General features: G+C 40.7%; 3 protein-coding genes across 6 annotated transcripts in view; 2 read left to right on the top strand and 1 right to left on the bottom strand.

Moving 5' to 3' along the window:
• Positions 1-714: 714 nt before the first annotated feature.
• Positions 715-7,269, bottom strand: tcaim (T cell activation inhibitor, mitochondrial). 3 transcript variants are annotated; one of them, XM_080768072.1, is made up of 11 exons: positions 7,219-7,269; positions 6,565-6,664; positions 5,643-5,775; positions 5,385-5,535; positions 5,023-5,278; positions 4,512-4,634; positions 4,235-4,332; positions 3,761-3,852; positions 3,074-3,306; positions 2,362-2,493; positions 715-2,128 (listed from the first exon to the last, which is right to left on the bottom strand). In XM_080768072.1, exons 2-11 carry the CDS (start codon positions 6,597-6,599, stop codon positions 1,903-1,905), a joined length of 1,479 nt encoding a protein of 492 aa, XP_080624198.1. In that variant the 5' UTR covers positions 6,600-6,664; positions 7,219-7,269; the 3' UTR covers positions 715-1,902. The 3 variants fall into 3 exon arrangements, with proteins under 3 accessions (XP_080624198.1, XP_080624199.1, XP_080624200.1); XM_080768073.1 differs by having other exon boundaries at positions 5,385-5,560; positions 7,219-7,251; XM_080768074.1 differs by having other exon boundaries at positions 5,385-5,431; positions 7,219-7,251.
• An 822-nt stretch (positions 7,270-8,091) lies between these two features.
• Positions 8,092-13,483, top strand: LOC308318282 (beta-Ala-His dipeptidase-like). 2 transcript variants are annotated; one of them, XM_080767779.1, is made up of 12 exons: positions 8,092-8,223; positions 9,228-9,365; positions 9,711-9,854; positions 9,974-10,136; positions 10,250-10,338; positions 10,538-10,735; positions 11,314-11,398; positions 11,532-11,692; positions 11,836-12,000; positions 12,389-12,530; positions 12,863-13,010; positions 13,118-13,483. In XM_080767779.1, exons 1-12 carry the CDS (start codon positions 8,152-8,154, stop codon positions 13,182-13,184), a joined length of 1,572 nt encoding a protein of 523 aa, XP_080623905.1. In that variant the 5' UTR covers positions 8,092-8,151; the 3' UTR covers positions 13,185-13,483. The 2 variants fall into 2 exon arrangements, with proteins under 2 accessions (XP_080623905.1, XP_080623906.1); XM_080767780.1 differs by lacking the exon at positions 8,092-8,223 and adding an exon at positions 9,000-9,107.
• A 1,817-nt stretch (positions 13,484-15,300) lies between these two features.
• Positions 15,301-16,287, top strand: part of znf407 (zinc finger protein 407) — a gene marked incomplete at its 3' end in the record, with an annotated part of 189,916 nt that continues 188,929 nt past the window's right edge. The window contains exon 1 of the mRNA XM_080767344.1: positions 15,301-15,363. The remainder of the gene's footprint in view (positions 15,364-16,287) is intronic.

Raw genomic sequence — 16,287 nt, 5'->3', positions numbered from 1 at the left:
GTAACATAGGCGTGACCTACATTAAAACGCTATTGACATTTAAGGGAAAACTTACACCTATACATATATCTATCTACACTACCATACATAGTCATATTACATTTGTAACATCCACCCAGGTTGGTGCCACCCCGTGTGGTAAATAAATAAATGGTGCATTTATATTGCGCCTTTATCCAAGGCACTTTACAGAGTTCGCACACACAGGTGCCGGAGGAAACCATGCAAGGCACTAACCTGCACATCGGGAGCAATTAGGGGTTCAGAGTCTTGCTGAACGACACTTGGACAACTCTGGGGGAGCCCGGGTTCGAACTGGGAACCTTGCAGTTCTCATCCGGTCACTATACATCTGAGCCACTGCCATTAAGGTTTCCTGCTTAAGTGTTGAAAGTTTTACCATTGATCTAATAGAGCCAGCGTGCTTTCTCAGGGGATACATTTAATCTTGACCATCAGATTCTGTGTCTAGGTGAGACACATGATCTTTGACATTGTCTCAATAGAGGATATGCATGTGACATGACATCATCATACCCGGAGGTAATGCGAAAACGCCTACTGAGTGGCAAAAATGACTTTCTGGCCTTGACAGCCCATACATCCGAACAGAAAAGTCTGATTGCTATAAACGACATTAAACAACGTTAAACTCGATTTTCGATTCACTTTATGCATGTGGATACCCTCTATAGAAGAGCAGGGAGACTAAATACAAGCACGCCAATTGAACAAGTTATATTGTATTAACATACTCTACCATACAGCTTGGACAAAATTACATTTCATCAATTTAAAATAAAGTTACATAGTAAGGCTTTGAGGTAACAGAAAAATACAATGTAGGCAACAATCTGTCCGTCTGAACAGTGAACTAAATTACAGTGTTTTATTTTTTCCAGTCCACTCTGCTGCTAGGCAGAGTTCTATTCTGCCTTTTAATGTCAATAATATAAATACTTGAAAAGCACATTGTGGACTTGTTACATTTACCCTTCACAAGTCACCATCTAGTGGCTATGACAGGAATACAGCACAATCACGTTGAAGAATGGTAAATGGTGCATTTGAATGCTGTGATATCAAATGAAAACCACACAAAGAGTGAGTTGTTCCAACATAGGTTCTCTCGTGTGTCAAAATGTAACGTATCTTATCTTAATACATCTTTGTTAGATTTTTTTGAGTGATTTGGGATCGTCTTGTGATTGTGAAACTATTTGGCCGTTTCATTCCATTCTAGAAGGTGAATAGATTAAGAAGTTACACAGTTATGGCCAGTTATGTACAGGACAGTACCTTCACTGAATTTGTGCTGAAATGTAACTTGATACAAAGGATTAAAAGGTTTCTTTATTCACACAATACAATAACAAAAATATAAATTCTATATAAAACACTGGCTGACCTAAAAAAATAAATCAATTCAATTCAGTCTGATCATATAAACCTACAGCACATTGCACGGTCCATCCTTCATTTTGACCTTTTCAGTAAAAGGGGGTAAAGTGCTGTTCAGTGGATGAGCCCAGCTTGAGACATTTAGGGCAGATTCACACTATGGTCCCGGGTGCGCACTCGGGACCACTTGGCAGATGTTGTGGCAGTGTGAATGCTGCGTACCGTTCCCCGGAGAGGGTCACCCAACCATTCCCAGGTCTGCACAGAGGTAGTCTCAGTCAGGACCGATTGAAGAGTACTCCGATACGGATCAATGCAATGTGAAAGCATTGAATACAGTTGAATGAAGTGTACTCGGGTGCGGAAGAATCATGGCCAATGTGAATCATGGCCAGCGGAGGGACCAGGCGATGGTACTCGGGAACAGTTTGAATCAAACGGACTGAGTGTGAATCAGCCCATAGAGTACATTAGATATCCTGCACTGTTCCTATCTCCAGCTCATCTCTTCCAGTCCCAGGGGATGCACAGGTCCCCGTCCTGCATGACCGAGTAGAAGTGGGAAACACAGATGTGTAAGCCTTGCATGATAGGCGACCGCTGCTCCAGAAGCCGTTTGCAGCAAGGGATCATCTGGCTGGAGGTGATGCTGGGCTCCTTTGAAAGGTCCCTGAGGGACAAGCTCTGGACACAGTCCTTCACTGCGGCCTCCTCCTCTGATCGCAGCCTGATCATTACAAATAGGGGTAGTGCAACAGTTAATCAAACTAATCCATTTAATCCAGTACTTTTCAACCTTTTTCACATCAAGGCCCATTATTTATTCAGCACTTGAGCCACGGACCACCATTTGATGAGATTTAGTTAAAGAATATTTTGTTATTGTTGAATGAGATTTTATCCACATTTCAATACATGCTGTATTGAAAAGGCCTGACATAAAAGGCCTCTGCCACTCACTGGTGTTTGCGTTTGATGCGTTTCCTGGCTTCAAGCGCATGGCTCTGGAGGAAGGTCTGCAGCTCTGGAGGGTCACAGTTAGTCGGAATAATAAACTGGCCCATCTCATGAAGACTGGGGGTGGAGCGGTCACTGAAAGAAACACAACACAAAACCTTGAGTTTTAGTATGCACACACACACACACACACAAATCCCCTTTGTTGAAAACCTCCCCGAATAAGCACTAGTTCCAAGATAATGGACTGCATACCGTATGTGTAGTGTTGATTTCGTCGACGAAAAATGGTCATCGACTACCTCATTTCACTGAGCAAAGCTGAATAAAAACTAAGCTATGATGACTAAATATATTGACATTATGTGTCAACAAACTAGACCAAAATGTTAGGGAGGGACTAGTGGACAAGAAAACTGCAAGTCATGTTGTGAAAATAACAGATCTACTCATCGCAGCGCAATGCGTTGTGAGCTTGCATCGAGGCCTGCCAAAACACATTTTAGTCGACAAAATCAACTGTAGATTTAGTTGACTAAAATCTTATGACCTAAAACTAGACTAACACAGCTAAAACATTTCAGATGACTAAAATGTGACTAAAAACGAAATTAAGTTTTATTCCAAAGACTATGATTAATCTAAAATCAAAATCTGCTGTCAAAATCAACACTGATATCGAGATACATTTTTAGGGCTGATAGAATGAACTAACTTTGCTAAGGTCATTGCTAGTCCCTGCAGGCTCCTGGGGTGCAGGAAGAGCCGTCGAGGTAGCAGCCTCTTGTGGAAGGTGTTGAGGGTGCTGTAGTGCTCCTCGATGGGCTGAACGGGCCCCAGGCTCTCGCCATGGATGACCTGGATACCTCCCAGGAGGAGGCTGATCCTCTCCTTCAGCCACTCTGTCTGCTGCTGCAGGCGGCAGTAGCTGGGCAACCGCTCAAAGATCTGATGAGGGCACATGGATATAGAATCTAATGTATTTACTTATTTGTGTAAATTAACCCATCTAGACATCGTGTCGCCTTATAGCTTTTAACCACTTTAACCATTATTTTAAACTTTAGCTGTTGAAAAATAGCAGATCTACAAGCTCGTATAGCACGGCACTCTGCTATTTTTAACAAAAGATATTTGCTTCTGGCCTGGTCCCTAGAACAACATATTTTCAGATGGGAGTCCGCAGCCAAATACAGATAATTCTGTATGTCCTTGACATGAAAAAGCTTGAGAACCACACTGACATAGAAACTGTCATGATTTAGAAGACATTTGTAGAATCTGATCTCATGTCTCAATGGCTTAATGACAATACAAACATCGACATGCCTACAATCACAATCAGAAAGCTACACAGGCGGAATTTAACAGCCAGGTAAAATCTGAGGACGTCAGCAATTACCTTGGCCCAGTGATGATGAACATCCATCGTTCCCAGCATGACCTGTCCTGAGGCGTTCATCCCAGACTGGTCAGTGAATATTATTGTGTGTCCTAAACGTTAAGGACAAACATGGCAGTTGAAATCATTATCAACCTTTATTACCAAATCATCTCCAAGAATAGGTGAGGATTGATCCGATTTCTGACGAAAAGGATAAGGATAACTGAAATGCCTACACCTCACCGTGACAATCTGCGGCCTGTAGATGTAAGTGTAAAAGTGTAAAGTGTAAAATGACTTGTACTGGATCTCTTGTCTACTTGTCCCTTCATAACATTTTAGTCTAGCTTTTATTTATTAAAAAAATTGTCAATATATTTAGTCTTAGTCATCATAGCTTAGTTTTCATTTAGTTTCCATTTAGTTTTCATCAGTGAAAAGTAGTCAACGAACATTCTTTTGTCATAGACGAAGTCAACACTGGAGCTGTACCTCGCAGGTTGATTAAAGCCTCTGGGTTCTGTTGAGACAGCCGGCTAAGACTCTGGAGCTGACAGCACCTGTGGGTGACTCCCCAGCTGCGCTGCCAGCTGCAGTACAGGAGCAGAGTGATTGCAGTGGTGTTATTTTTTGTTTGTGAATGCAGTGTTTAACAGCCATTGGAAAAGTCAGTCTTTAAATGCAGGACATATTGCTGTGACTTTGCTACTCAAGATAGTACTGTATATGAATGGCGATGTTAAAGATCTGCATGGAATGTAATGTTAACCTGATATCAGCCAAGGCAAACTTCTGGCCCAGCTCCTTCTTCAGTCTCTTCAGTTCTTCTCGCCGAGGGAGACTAGCCCTGTGCTTCTTCGTAGCCGTGGGCTCGTTTTTTCTCAGCCATGTGCTATAGGGGCAAGTACAGACATTTCTTTAATTGAATACTATCATAAATTATTTACCATCCTCACATTTATCTCTATATTTCTTGTAGGGCTAAAGTACCATTAGCAGCAATAAAACTGAGATGTCATCCTTCTGTGTCTCTGAAACACTGCCAAAGTAGTGCTGACAAGTGATGTCACTGGGAAAGGCATGCGAGACAAGACAAGAGCTGCAGCCACAACAAGGCTACCCTAGTAAGTAGGCTTAATTTAAAATAAAATTAAACAAAATGGAATAAAATAAAAAATACAATTAGAAACAAAATATCTGGCCTTTAGAAAATCCTCCCAACATTAATCACATGAACCACTGCAGAGACGCATGGCCATGCTGCGTACCAACGCACTAACCTGAGTGTTGGCTCTACTCTCTTGGCTTGCTCCAGCTCCTGCTCTGGATCTCTGTAGCCAGTGAAGGTGTAGTAGGTCTTGTCCCATTTGATGGGCCTGTAGAAGGGTATCCCAGCCTCTGGGGGCCTCTTCGCCGTCTCTGCGCTGCTTTTCAGCTCTTCCATGTGCTCGACGGAGAGACTGCAGGACGTCAACACGTTCCTCACTGTGCTCACCATGTCCTTGGTGTGCAGGGTAAAACTCACCGAACGGAACCCTGGGGGACAATTAGGATATCCTTGCACTTGACTACATAAAACAGACAATGTTAAATGTCAGACGAGAATGCAGAGGATTCTTCGTAATGAGTAAACAAGGCATACCAGAGGGGACGGGGTCTTGCTGGATGTCAGTGTGGTCTCTCGTTTCCCTAACATAGAAGGTGAATTTAGTTGGTTGAACGGAGCGTGCCCCTGGTTTCTGAAGGGTTTCCAAGTAGCCATTTAGCCTCTTGAGTGAATTTTCATTCACTTCCTGCAAACCATGGTATAAGGTAGACCTATTTGATGTATTTGATTAATATGCAGTTCATTGATGGTACTCTTGACTTTACAACCAATAAATAATATTTGATCACTTACCCTTTCCCTTGGATACTGTCCAAAGAAGTCAGGATGGACTGCAAAGTAAAATGGTCTAAGTGCATTAATGGCGTCTGCCCCTGACAGAGCTCTCTGCTGGACAAAATGCGTGGCAACATGTTTGCTCTTAAATCTGAAAAGGGATGAAAGTTATAAATTAGTTATAATTCGTCAGGCTATGTCCCTTTTTTACTTGCACCCTGATAATAAAATAAGGGCTTAAACTGTCTGAGTTGCTCCAGTGCCTTGTTTCCTCCTGTAAGCTGTCCTGCCTCTGAGATGCACCAGACTGGCCTGCCATAGGTTAGAGGCGCTTTGCAGGCCTACAGGTAACTGAAAGAGTTATGGGGGTCATCCTTGAAATTAAAAACTTTGAGAACTGTGTTCTCATAGTCACATTCATTGTATAAACATAATCACGTTGGTTTATTATGATAAACAAACATGATTATGTTTTATATTTCTGTATAGTCGCTTGTAAATAGGCCTACTGTAGTTGTGGGTTGCGTGTTTCGGGGGCTTGTTTCAAAAGTGTAGTTAGTTGCTTGGCCCAGGCGGCTGGCGTAGACATCCGGACTCTTATATAGCCTGACAGCGTATCGTGGGTTCGAATCCCGTTCCCAATGACCTTTGCTGCGTGTTTCATGTCAAGGACCACATAATTAATATTGTCCACCGTTCCCATCTAAAAATATGTTGTGCCAGCTATGGGACCCCCATAGGAACTACCACTTTTGCATTGTTAAAATGTGCTCATGTGGCCTATAGTCACTTCTTTTGGGCATGTTTTCATTAAACGTCTGTGGTCTCTGAGGCTATGTTTTCATAGACCTGGCTGCTTATTTCTTTAGCAAAACCTGGCAACACTAGTGTGCATAATATAATATGCTGGCTGAGTGTGTAAACAAATGAAGGTCTTTACCTCACAGTAGTGCGCAAGAGGAAGGTCACAGACATGTCTGTTGTGAAGGATCAGCAGATGCACACCCACGTCAGAGTCATGACAGTCACAGCATGCAACACTGTTGTGCAATGGGAAAACAAGGCAGTGTTTGTTGAGATTAACTTCACACATCAAGAGAACATCGGTATTACAGTTTTGTCAAGGTGTATTTTTGTTGTTTCACGTTTTCCACTCTTTATAAGCTCAACAGCCTAATGTGACAGCACATTATACTGTCCAGCAACAGCAACTGTAAACAAACATGTTTGGAGTTTGGTTGGCTGCCAACCCAGTTATATAGCTGATTATGTAGGTTAAATTTAGCTGTTACAACCCTGTCCTCCTAATGTGGCTATGTCTGTGCAAAGCTAAAATGTTTGTTTTAGATTAATACGCACTTTAATTTATTTTCGGAATGATCGATCATCAATTATCTAGCGAAGTTATTTCATAACAGATCATAACGGGCTAAGAGCTAACGTTGACATCAACAACATTGGCTAACTATAGCTCGACAAAACGTCTCTAACATCGCTGGTCATGCTAAGCAGAAAGCAGGCTTTGTTACTGCATTATAGAGCTTGTCTCATGTATAGATAAAAAACACAGAGACGGTTTAAAATTGGTCTTAACCTTTAACGACGTGATGTGCTCTCCATTCATAAAAGCAGCGACTGAATAATAGACCAAAGCAATCGCATGCTGGACTCAAATAACATAATATGGATTTTGGAGACATCTAGTGGCAATTAGCCGACACAACAGACTTTTCTTATATAATTTAATATCCATCCATAGCATACAGAAGAAAAAAACCTCATTGTGCCTATTCAAGAAGGGATGCTAATCACACATAAAATGTGACACAAAATTAGTTCAGTATTTTCAGTGCAATTGATAGGCCTAGAGTAACATTTCTTGTCTTGTATCTCATGACATTATGTATGCCTGTAATGATTTTAAGGCATCTAGAAGTCTCATAATCCCTTTTGGTGGTGGGTGAAAATCCATTGTGAGTCGCAGGCATGGAGAACACATGCCAACAAAACAGTGATATGTTACCATGCATACACACACACACACACACACACACACACACACACACACACACACACACACACACACACACACACACACACACACACACACAGTAAAATATACAGTACGACAGACCTATGACGTCCCTGGTAGATTATGGGAACCATGATAAGAACAGAATGAGCAGGAACACGCTTGCATCTCATATCATATTGTATGTACAGTCTGATACAGTAGTAGACATGCTTATCAATATGCTTATGCAGCTATATGTGTCGTCTGAGTCAGGCAACAAGGCCCATAGCCTTAAGGACTTGAAGGATATGGACCAAAGCTAGACATGATGCTGAAGTTCTGACAGTTGAAGTTCTGAAGTCCCATATCTGATGTTCAGTATTCGTTTGGGGGAGTTACTAAAACTAGGCCAGGATATGTAGCCATGTGGAGATCATTATGAGCTCAGTGTGAATGCAAGTCATCTGAACCAGTCCCCAGAAAGAGAGAGACAGCAGATCAACAGAAAGAAACATGGTGGCTACACAAAGGAACCCTCCCTTGCAACATCGTTCACAGGACCGTGCATGGCATTTGCAAACATCGGTGAGTCATTCTTCTTTCTTTTGTGTATCGTCGTCATACGTCCAGCTCAGTGTAAGGTGAGTCCTTGATGATTGTGCATGGTTTATTGTGTAGGGTTTTACTGTTTTTAATGCCTACGAGCACAACTTTTGGATATTCTAGAGAATGTTTTCCACCAATGTTTCAACTTTCAAAATACCCCTGTTTTCACTAATGCATTGGATAATCACATCAGATAGATAGATAGATAACTTTATTGTCATTCAGCAGATAGGCCTACATAAAATGCATAAGAGAACGAAATGCCGTTTCACTGGCTTTTAGTATGCTAGTTAAAAGAGAACTAAAATACTATTAAAATCTAAAATCCACTTTTAAAAACAAATAAATTAAAAAGCACCATTAGTTCATAGAGAGACAGGTATTGCACAACAGGAGTCCTTATAGCAGCATATGGGGGGAAAAGGTTAGGGGATATTGCACTTGTTGAAAACGTCTAATGGTTTGGGGGGAAAAGCTCTTGGAGAATCTTGCTGTTTTACTTCCAATGATAGTCGATACCTTCTGCCAGAAGGCTACAGAGTGAACAGTCCCTGGTGGGTGGGTGGGGACTGTTCACTCTGTTGCCTTCTGGCAGAAGGTATCCAGGCTACAGAGTGAACAGTCCCTGGTGTGGGTGGGGACTGTTCACTCCGTTGCCTTCTGGCAGAAGGTATATCCAAGCATTGGAAGTGAAGTAAAGTAAAGTTAGTAGATGTTAAGTAAGGCTCAGTGAAAATATTAACTTAAAAAAACATTAAGTAATCCATTATCTGGATATCAATCTTAACTAACACAACTCTATGTTGTTGCATAATAAAAAAGGATCTTTGATCCCATTATACCACTAGGATATTCAACCCCGGGTAGGTCGACAATGTTTGCTAAATTTTGTCCAGTTTATTTCATACAGTATACTATAGAGCTACAGTGCATATTTACTTGAGACCATAGTTCATGTCTCATTGTAATTACCTTATTTTCAGGCATGGTTCATTGTTCCTGTATTCCTAATACTACATACCACAGGCTCGGATTCCTTCTCCTCCACCTCTGTGACATATCCAACGATGTTGGAGCCTTTGTTCCAACATGTCACTGAACAACAGAACCAGTTCATTCAGGTAAGAGCTGAGCATTCCTGTTTCATGTTTGATTTAGAAGAACACAAATAAGGACTGAACACAAACTCACAGAGTAACTGATGATATTGAATTTGGATGATATAGGATTATGTTGAATTGATTGCATACAGTACATATGCATAGGGCCTAAATGGATATAAGACCGCAAGGACTTTTTTGTTGCTATCCCTTTTCGACTGGCCTTGAACTTTCGACATAGCAAAAACTTGCTATGTTCAACCACTCACCAAAACATGCTTAATATTGGGGATTGCAATGGAAGATGAATGATAATAGTGTTGGTGATATATTGATTAATGTCCATTGTGCTGTTTGATGTGTCAGAGGCTGAGGGAGTGGGTGGCTGTTGAAAGTGATTCATCCAGTCCAGCCAAATGGGGAGAAATTGACAAGATGTTGAACATGACAGCGGACCTGCTTCGAGAACTAGGAGCTAGCGTGGAGTTTGCAGATGTCGGCACACTACAGGTATTGAAGTAGTTATTACCGGCCACACACACACATTGCAAAATAAGAATCATTTTCTTTACGTGTGCTGTGCACTCAGAAAATAAACATGCTATATAAACACTCTCTAAATCTCTAAGTTGCCCTGTGGAGAGACCATTCCTCAGCCACCTGTGTTGTTGTCTGAATTCGCCAGGGACCCAAAGAAAGCCACACTCTGCATATATGGACATGTGGATGTTCAACCAGCCAGGAAGGAGGATGGCTGGGTCACTGATCCCTATAACCTGACTGAAATCAATGGTGGGTTCCCCATGTCACATCAGCTCAATTTGCGGTGAATTAAATAATATGACTTCATCATAAATAATTTGTTATTTCACAATAATTATGTCACGAGAGTTCCCCTCTTTTAGGTAACTTGTATGGGCGAGGTGCTACTGATAATAAAGGGCCTGTGCTTGCCTGGCTTCATGCTGTTGAATCATATAAAGCGACAGAGAAGGTTACACATTACACGTTATTATTTTGACAGACAGAAATTATTATGTTACTTAAACATGCATTATTATTTTTTTGTATCCAGAAATCATTTTTACTAAACCAAAAGAGCACATGGTAAAAAGGTAACATCATACCACAGACTGTGGTACTAAACTGGTTATGTACAAATACAAAGGCATATACTGCTCCATCTTTTTCAGGAAATACCTATGAATCTGAAATTCATTATAGAAGGGACAGAAGAAGTGGGATCACTCGGTCTGTTGGACTTGACCAAGAAGAGGAACGATAGCTTCTTTGCAGACGTGGACTACATTGTCATCTCCGACAATGTTTGGGCGACCAGAAATCCCGCTCTGACCTATGGAACCAGGGGTAGCTGCTATTTCTTTGTGGAGGTGAAGCGAAATGGTGTGAATTAAGTGGAGTTGTATGAATGTCAGAAAGAAATAACATATTGTGAATTCAGATACTGTTTAATGAATGTATTTTGGTGCCCAAACCTTTGCACTAGTCAGCCATACAAATAAGAAAGGTTGTTCAAACAAGTGCGCCTATTAACCAGTGGTGTAAAGTAACTAAGTGCATTCACTCAAGTACTGTACTTAAGTACAATTTTGAGGTATTTGTACTTTACTTGAGTATTTCCAATTTCCAATACTTTTACTTCTACTCCACTACATCTCAGAGGCAAAATTTGTACTTTTACTCCACTACAATTATTTGAAAACTTCAGTTACTATTTTAATTTTGATTACAAAACATACAGTATGGGACATTCTGCAATATCAGCACTTTTACTTTTAGTACTTTAAGTACATTTTGATACTGATACTTTTGTATTTTTACTTGAGTACAATACAATTTAAATACTTCTACTTGTAACGGAGTACATCTACATTGCAGAATTTACTTAAGTAAAACATTTGAGTACTTTTTCCACCACTGCTATTAACCTACATTTGTGTATTTCAAGGTTGATGGGCCCAAGCAAGATCTTCATTCTGGGGTATATGGGGGTTCAGTCCATGAACCTATGTTTGATCTAATAGCGTTACTGGGTGAGAGAGAGAGAGAGAGTTTATTTATTATCCTTCCATAATACCACAAGGTATCAGTTTTATCAAATTGAAACATATCAAATGTTTAGTTTTGTAATGTTGCTGCTATCCTCTTCTACATACACGCCAATAGGTAGTCTGTCAGACCATACAGGTAAGATCCTCATTCCTGGCATAAGTGATAATGTGGCGCCCCTTACTGGTGATGAGAGGAACACCTATGAGCACATCAGCTTTGACCTGGAGGAAATGAAACGTTCAGTGGGTGTAAAACACTTCCTGCAAGACACAAAGGTAAAGTGTTGCCAACAGCAGTCTAATGTTGCAATTTAGCCAGCCTCGAAGAGACATCAGATCAGTTTCAATATGTAATATTTAAAATGGGTTTGAATTGGAATTTTGCAGAATATTGACTAGAGCATCCTTTTGCGATTCAGGAAGAAGTCTTGATGGCTCGATGGCGCTACCCCTCCTTGTCTATGCACGGAATTCAGGGAGCATTCTCAGAGCCAGGAAGCAAAACCGTTATTCCTAGACGTGTCATTGGGAAGTTCTCAATACGTTTAGTGCCCAATATGGATCCACCTGAAGTTGAGAGACAGGTATTGGCACCATTGCATCTACTTAACTTAACCTAATGTAACCTAACCAATGATGATCATTAACTAATAGGGCAGCGACATGTCAAATGTGTGCCTGGTGTTGCATGGGGTCAATTAAGCAAAAAGCAATATGTTTGTAGTTTGACCTGGCCTTGAACTTCCATCATACAGGTGTGTTCAGCACTCAATCTGGCATGACTCATCTACAGTATTATGTATGATGTCAGTACAGTACTACGAGTCAGTCATCCGCTATGCAAAGTTTCTGCCCAATTTATTTTTTATTTTACTAGGCCTATTACCAATTCTGCAATGGCTGATAAACAAAAAAACTCAGACAGACAGACAGACCAATTGTCCACCTTATATAGATGTTCTCCTCCAACAGGTGCAAGAGCATCTCCAACTGGTCTTTGATAGACTAAGAAGCCCCAACAGGCTCAAAGTGACTGCCACTGTGAAAGCCAAACCTTGGTTGGGGGACGTCAAGGACCCACAGTACACAGCAGGGAAGAAAGCAGTTAAAAGTGGTATATGTTTCATTTTGTACTTCATCTGGTAATGGACCCCCCCCCCCATGTTAAAAATTCATGAAGAGAAGCTAGTTGAGGCAGACAGCTCGAGTGGCACTGCATCGGTAACTAAGTCTAGTGATACCCTGTCTGTGTTTGTGCATTTGCACCTGTATTTAAACTGCTGAAGGTGCTTATTGCTGATGTTGTCTAAATTCTGCTGTTGTTGTTTTTAATTTGTTTCCTGTAAAATGTCTCACAGCCATTCCATGTTGCATCTTTTTGAGTGAACTTCTATTTGAAGTACTGTAACTTACTTAAGTAAGAAATGCATCCTTTCCGTGTGCCAGTGTTTGGAGTGGACCCTGAGTTGATCCGTGAGGGGTCAACCATTCCCATAGCCCAGGACTTTCAAGAGGTGACGGGTAAAAGTGTGATGATGCTGCCAATCGGTGCCCACGATGACGGAGAGCACTCTCAGAATGAGAAGATCAGCAGGTGAGAAGTCCATGATACAGTGGTTAGTCAAGTCAATTCAAACAGAGTGAATATTCAATCAAAATACTTCTCCCCTTGCTATTTTTGTCATTATCTGAAATTTGCAGGTACAACTTCATTGAGGGGACCAAGCTGTTTGCGGCTTACATTTATGAGCTCTCTCAACTAAATTAGCACACACAGATGTTAAGTAATGTGGTATTGAAGACCGGCGTCCAGGCTAACTGAACTTGGGAATTTTGTATAACAAATGACAGACACTTTTTCTAACAAAAACCGAATTTCCTTGTTACAGCCCAGGGTTAGATTTTTGAGGGGCGCTAGCCCCTCTTATAGGCTATACAGGTTAATGTTTGTTTTTAGTTCAATGTTTGTTTTTAAAATGCCATTGACAATGAAGAGAAATCTTACGTTATCTTGTCCCTAACACAAACATTAAATGCCATTAACAATAAAGAGAGTTTGTTTTGTCACCGTTTGTTTTATATCACCATTACTTTGAACATTTGTGGGCCTGTGCTGTGAAATGAATGTGGCATGCAGGAATAAGGAACAAATAGATAGGAAATCAAAGAAAGGAGGTAGAAATATTATACAGAATCGGCGCAGAACAGGCAAAGTACCGAAGTCACACCTTCAGTCATTGTCCACCAAAGCCAGCCTCTCTTATTTTAGTTAAAGGCAGCTGGTGAGCAAAAATGAATAATGAATCCTAATGAAAAATGGGAGATGGGGGCTGCGTTTCCAACCATCCATGTCACATAATTTTGACTGTGATGAATTAAACAAAATGACTGTGAAAGTAAACAGTGTACTCATTGCAGGGGTCTCATTTATCACCTCCTGACCTGCCAGACTACTGTATCAATTAAAGCCTATGCATTCATCCATCTTCAGGCTGTGGCAACGCCAACACTGTGTGTCACATAGAAGTGGTGATTAATCACTGGGTGGCCATTTGAGAGTAAATTATATATAAGTATCATTGTGTCTGTTTCATATGGATTAAAAGGATTAAAAAAAACACACACACCCGTGTGAAGTGAGGGGCGCCCACTTTATTTATATAGGCCACATGAAGTCATACGCCATCTTTTAGTGCCCTAAACAAACGTTAAAGTCCATAGCCTTGGCTGGGAAACATTTTACGTCCTAAGTGTTCTAAACAAACATTGTTATATATCCTCATTCCTCAATGTCCATAAACTTGGCTCAGGCTGGCATATCATCTTCAAAAGCCATGCATTGCTATAGCGCCCCTCAAAAAAAGAGGGGAAAAAAGATAACCCTATTCTAGTCAGGGAAAGAAACAACTTTTTGTTGTCCAAAACCAGCTAGTTAATCCCAAAAAGTAGGCCTTCCTCCTCTTCAGTCACCTTCACTAGCAAATCTGTATTTTTAGAATGTAGCTCAAGGACCCCTGAATGACCAGACAGCAGACATGTAGGTCCATAAACTGCAGCCCCAGCCAGTAGCCTATTTACCTGATGTGTGTAATAGACAACAGAAATTCAGAATTAAATATAGCCTGACAGATATACATAGTAGGCCTAATTATGTTTTCTGGTGCAAATAGTTTAATTCTAATCATTAATTAGAACACCAAAGCATGTTATAAATGTCCAACAACATTTCATGTGAATTATACCAGTTGATACTTTGTATTATAAATACAGCAGAGCTTTTCCAGCATCACCAGAGGTGTTTCTAGACTGTCAATAATAATCTTCTATGTTACTTTTTTTTTGTCTTGCACACGCATGTGCGTCTACCAAACTTGCTCCTCCATCTACACATAAAACACAAGAGATGATTACCCCCCCCCCCTTTACAAATTATGTAAATTCGCAACAAACATCTTTAAACTATAATATAATAAAATATACAAATCAACAATAGGCCTACAGGGGAAACGATATACATAGGGGTATCATATAACAAGTAACCGAAATATTAAAGAAAATAAGGCTTTTAAAAAAATATAATGATAATTGCTTTACTGTTTTTGTGGACCCTGGACCCTAATTCTAAACGTATGTGGTTTTATTGAGCATGGACTTTTAATGTAAAGCTGTCCATATGTAATGAAAAGAATCGATAGACTCGATATAAATCAAAATCATTTTATCACACAAATATAATGCAAATGGTTAGTTCAATCAATTCAATTTCAATTCAATTCAATTCAAAGGGCTTTATTGGCATGAGAAAACATACGTTTACATTGCCAATCAGGTGATTAACATAACAGCTTGGGCCGCCCTCTGATGACGTCACAGTGCAATGCTACGGGACGCCATTAGTGACCAGCAGCAAAAAGCGCGGACCTTGACAATACGGGTAAAATAACACGGTAAGACAATTTGAATTAACATTATATCATCAACTTAAACCTTGTGTTGAAGTTAAACACTCGCCGAGGGTCAATTGAAGAGTTTTAACGCCACCGTTTATCGCATAGTAATGGCGACTCGAAGGTCGATGCTAATCTTCTTTTAGGGCCTCTGTGCTGCCGTCGTTTTCCAGCCCCCAAACCCCGCCTCCGAGATGCTCTGATTGGACAACGAGGACAATATCCCAATGCCATTGGCTGTGCTTTTCTGTCATTCACAGAGTGACAGAAACATGTTGCTAGCTTATTAGCCAACAACAAGCAGCAACATGCCTGAACTCTGTGCAACAACAGCTGTACTTTTAACGGTCAAAATGTGCACATATTGTTATTAACAACGGCAGCATGGGACGGCATATAAACACCGCGTTGCAAATGTAACATATGCGCCATTTTAAACAGTTAGCTTTTACTTTGGGGAGGCTTTGTAATCCATTAGCTAGGTTGCTAGGTAGTAGTTGTGTGTTTGGCCAATGCCTGGTTTATACTTAATCGTACGACGGTCGACTCGACTGGCGTGTACCGTCTTTAGGACTGGTGAGGTGAGGTGAGGTTATGTACCGCCATTCAGCCAAATTCGCCGATAATTACAATTTACAATGAAATACAACAAGCGAACATTTCAATTCCAGTAGGAACGTTTCATTGATCAAAATATGAATGTCTGACTCTGGGCATCTTTTAAGGATCAGACCAGTGCACCCAGAAGCTGTTGCTGGGAGTGCAAAGTTACTCAGATGAGCAATATTTGAATAAATCAATCCATTTCACACGCTTTAGAGCAGTGCTTCTCAAACGTTTTCATGCCAAGGAAGGACCCCAAATTGACAGATTTCCCCCTTTTTTGAGCGGCCCTCCTATGTCCTGCTTTTAGTGTGTGTGTGT

The sequence above is a fragment of the Protomyctophum bolini genome (assembly GCF_963924005.1).
Source record: "Protomyctophum bolini genome assembly, chromosome: 7".
NCBI lineage: Eukaryota > Metazoa > Chordata > Actinopteri > Myctophiformes > Myctophidae > Protomyctophum > Protomyctophum bolini.
Note: the sequence above shows the minus strand (reverse complement) of the source record. Positions and strands in the feature narration are given on the sequence as shown.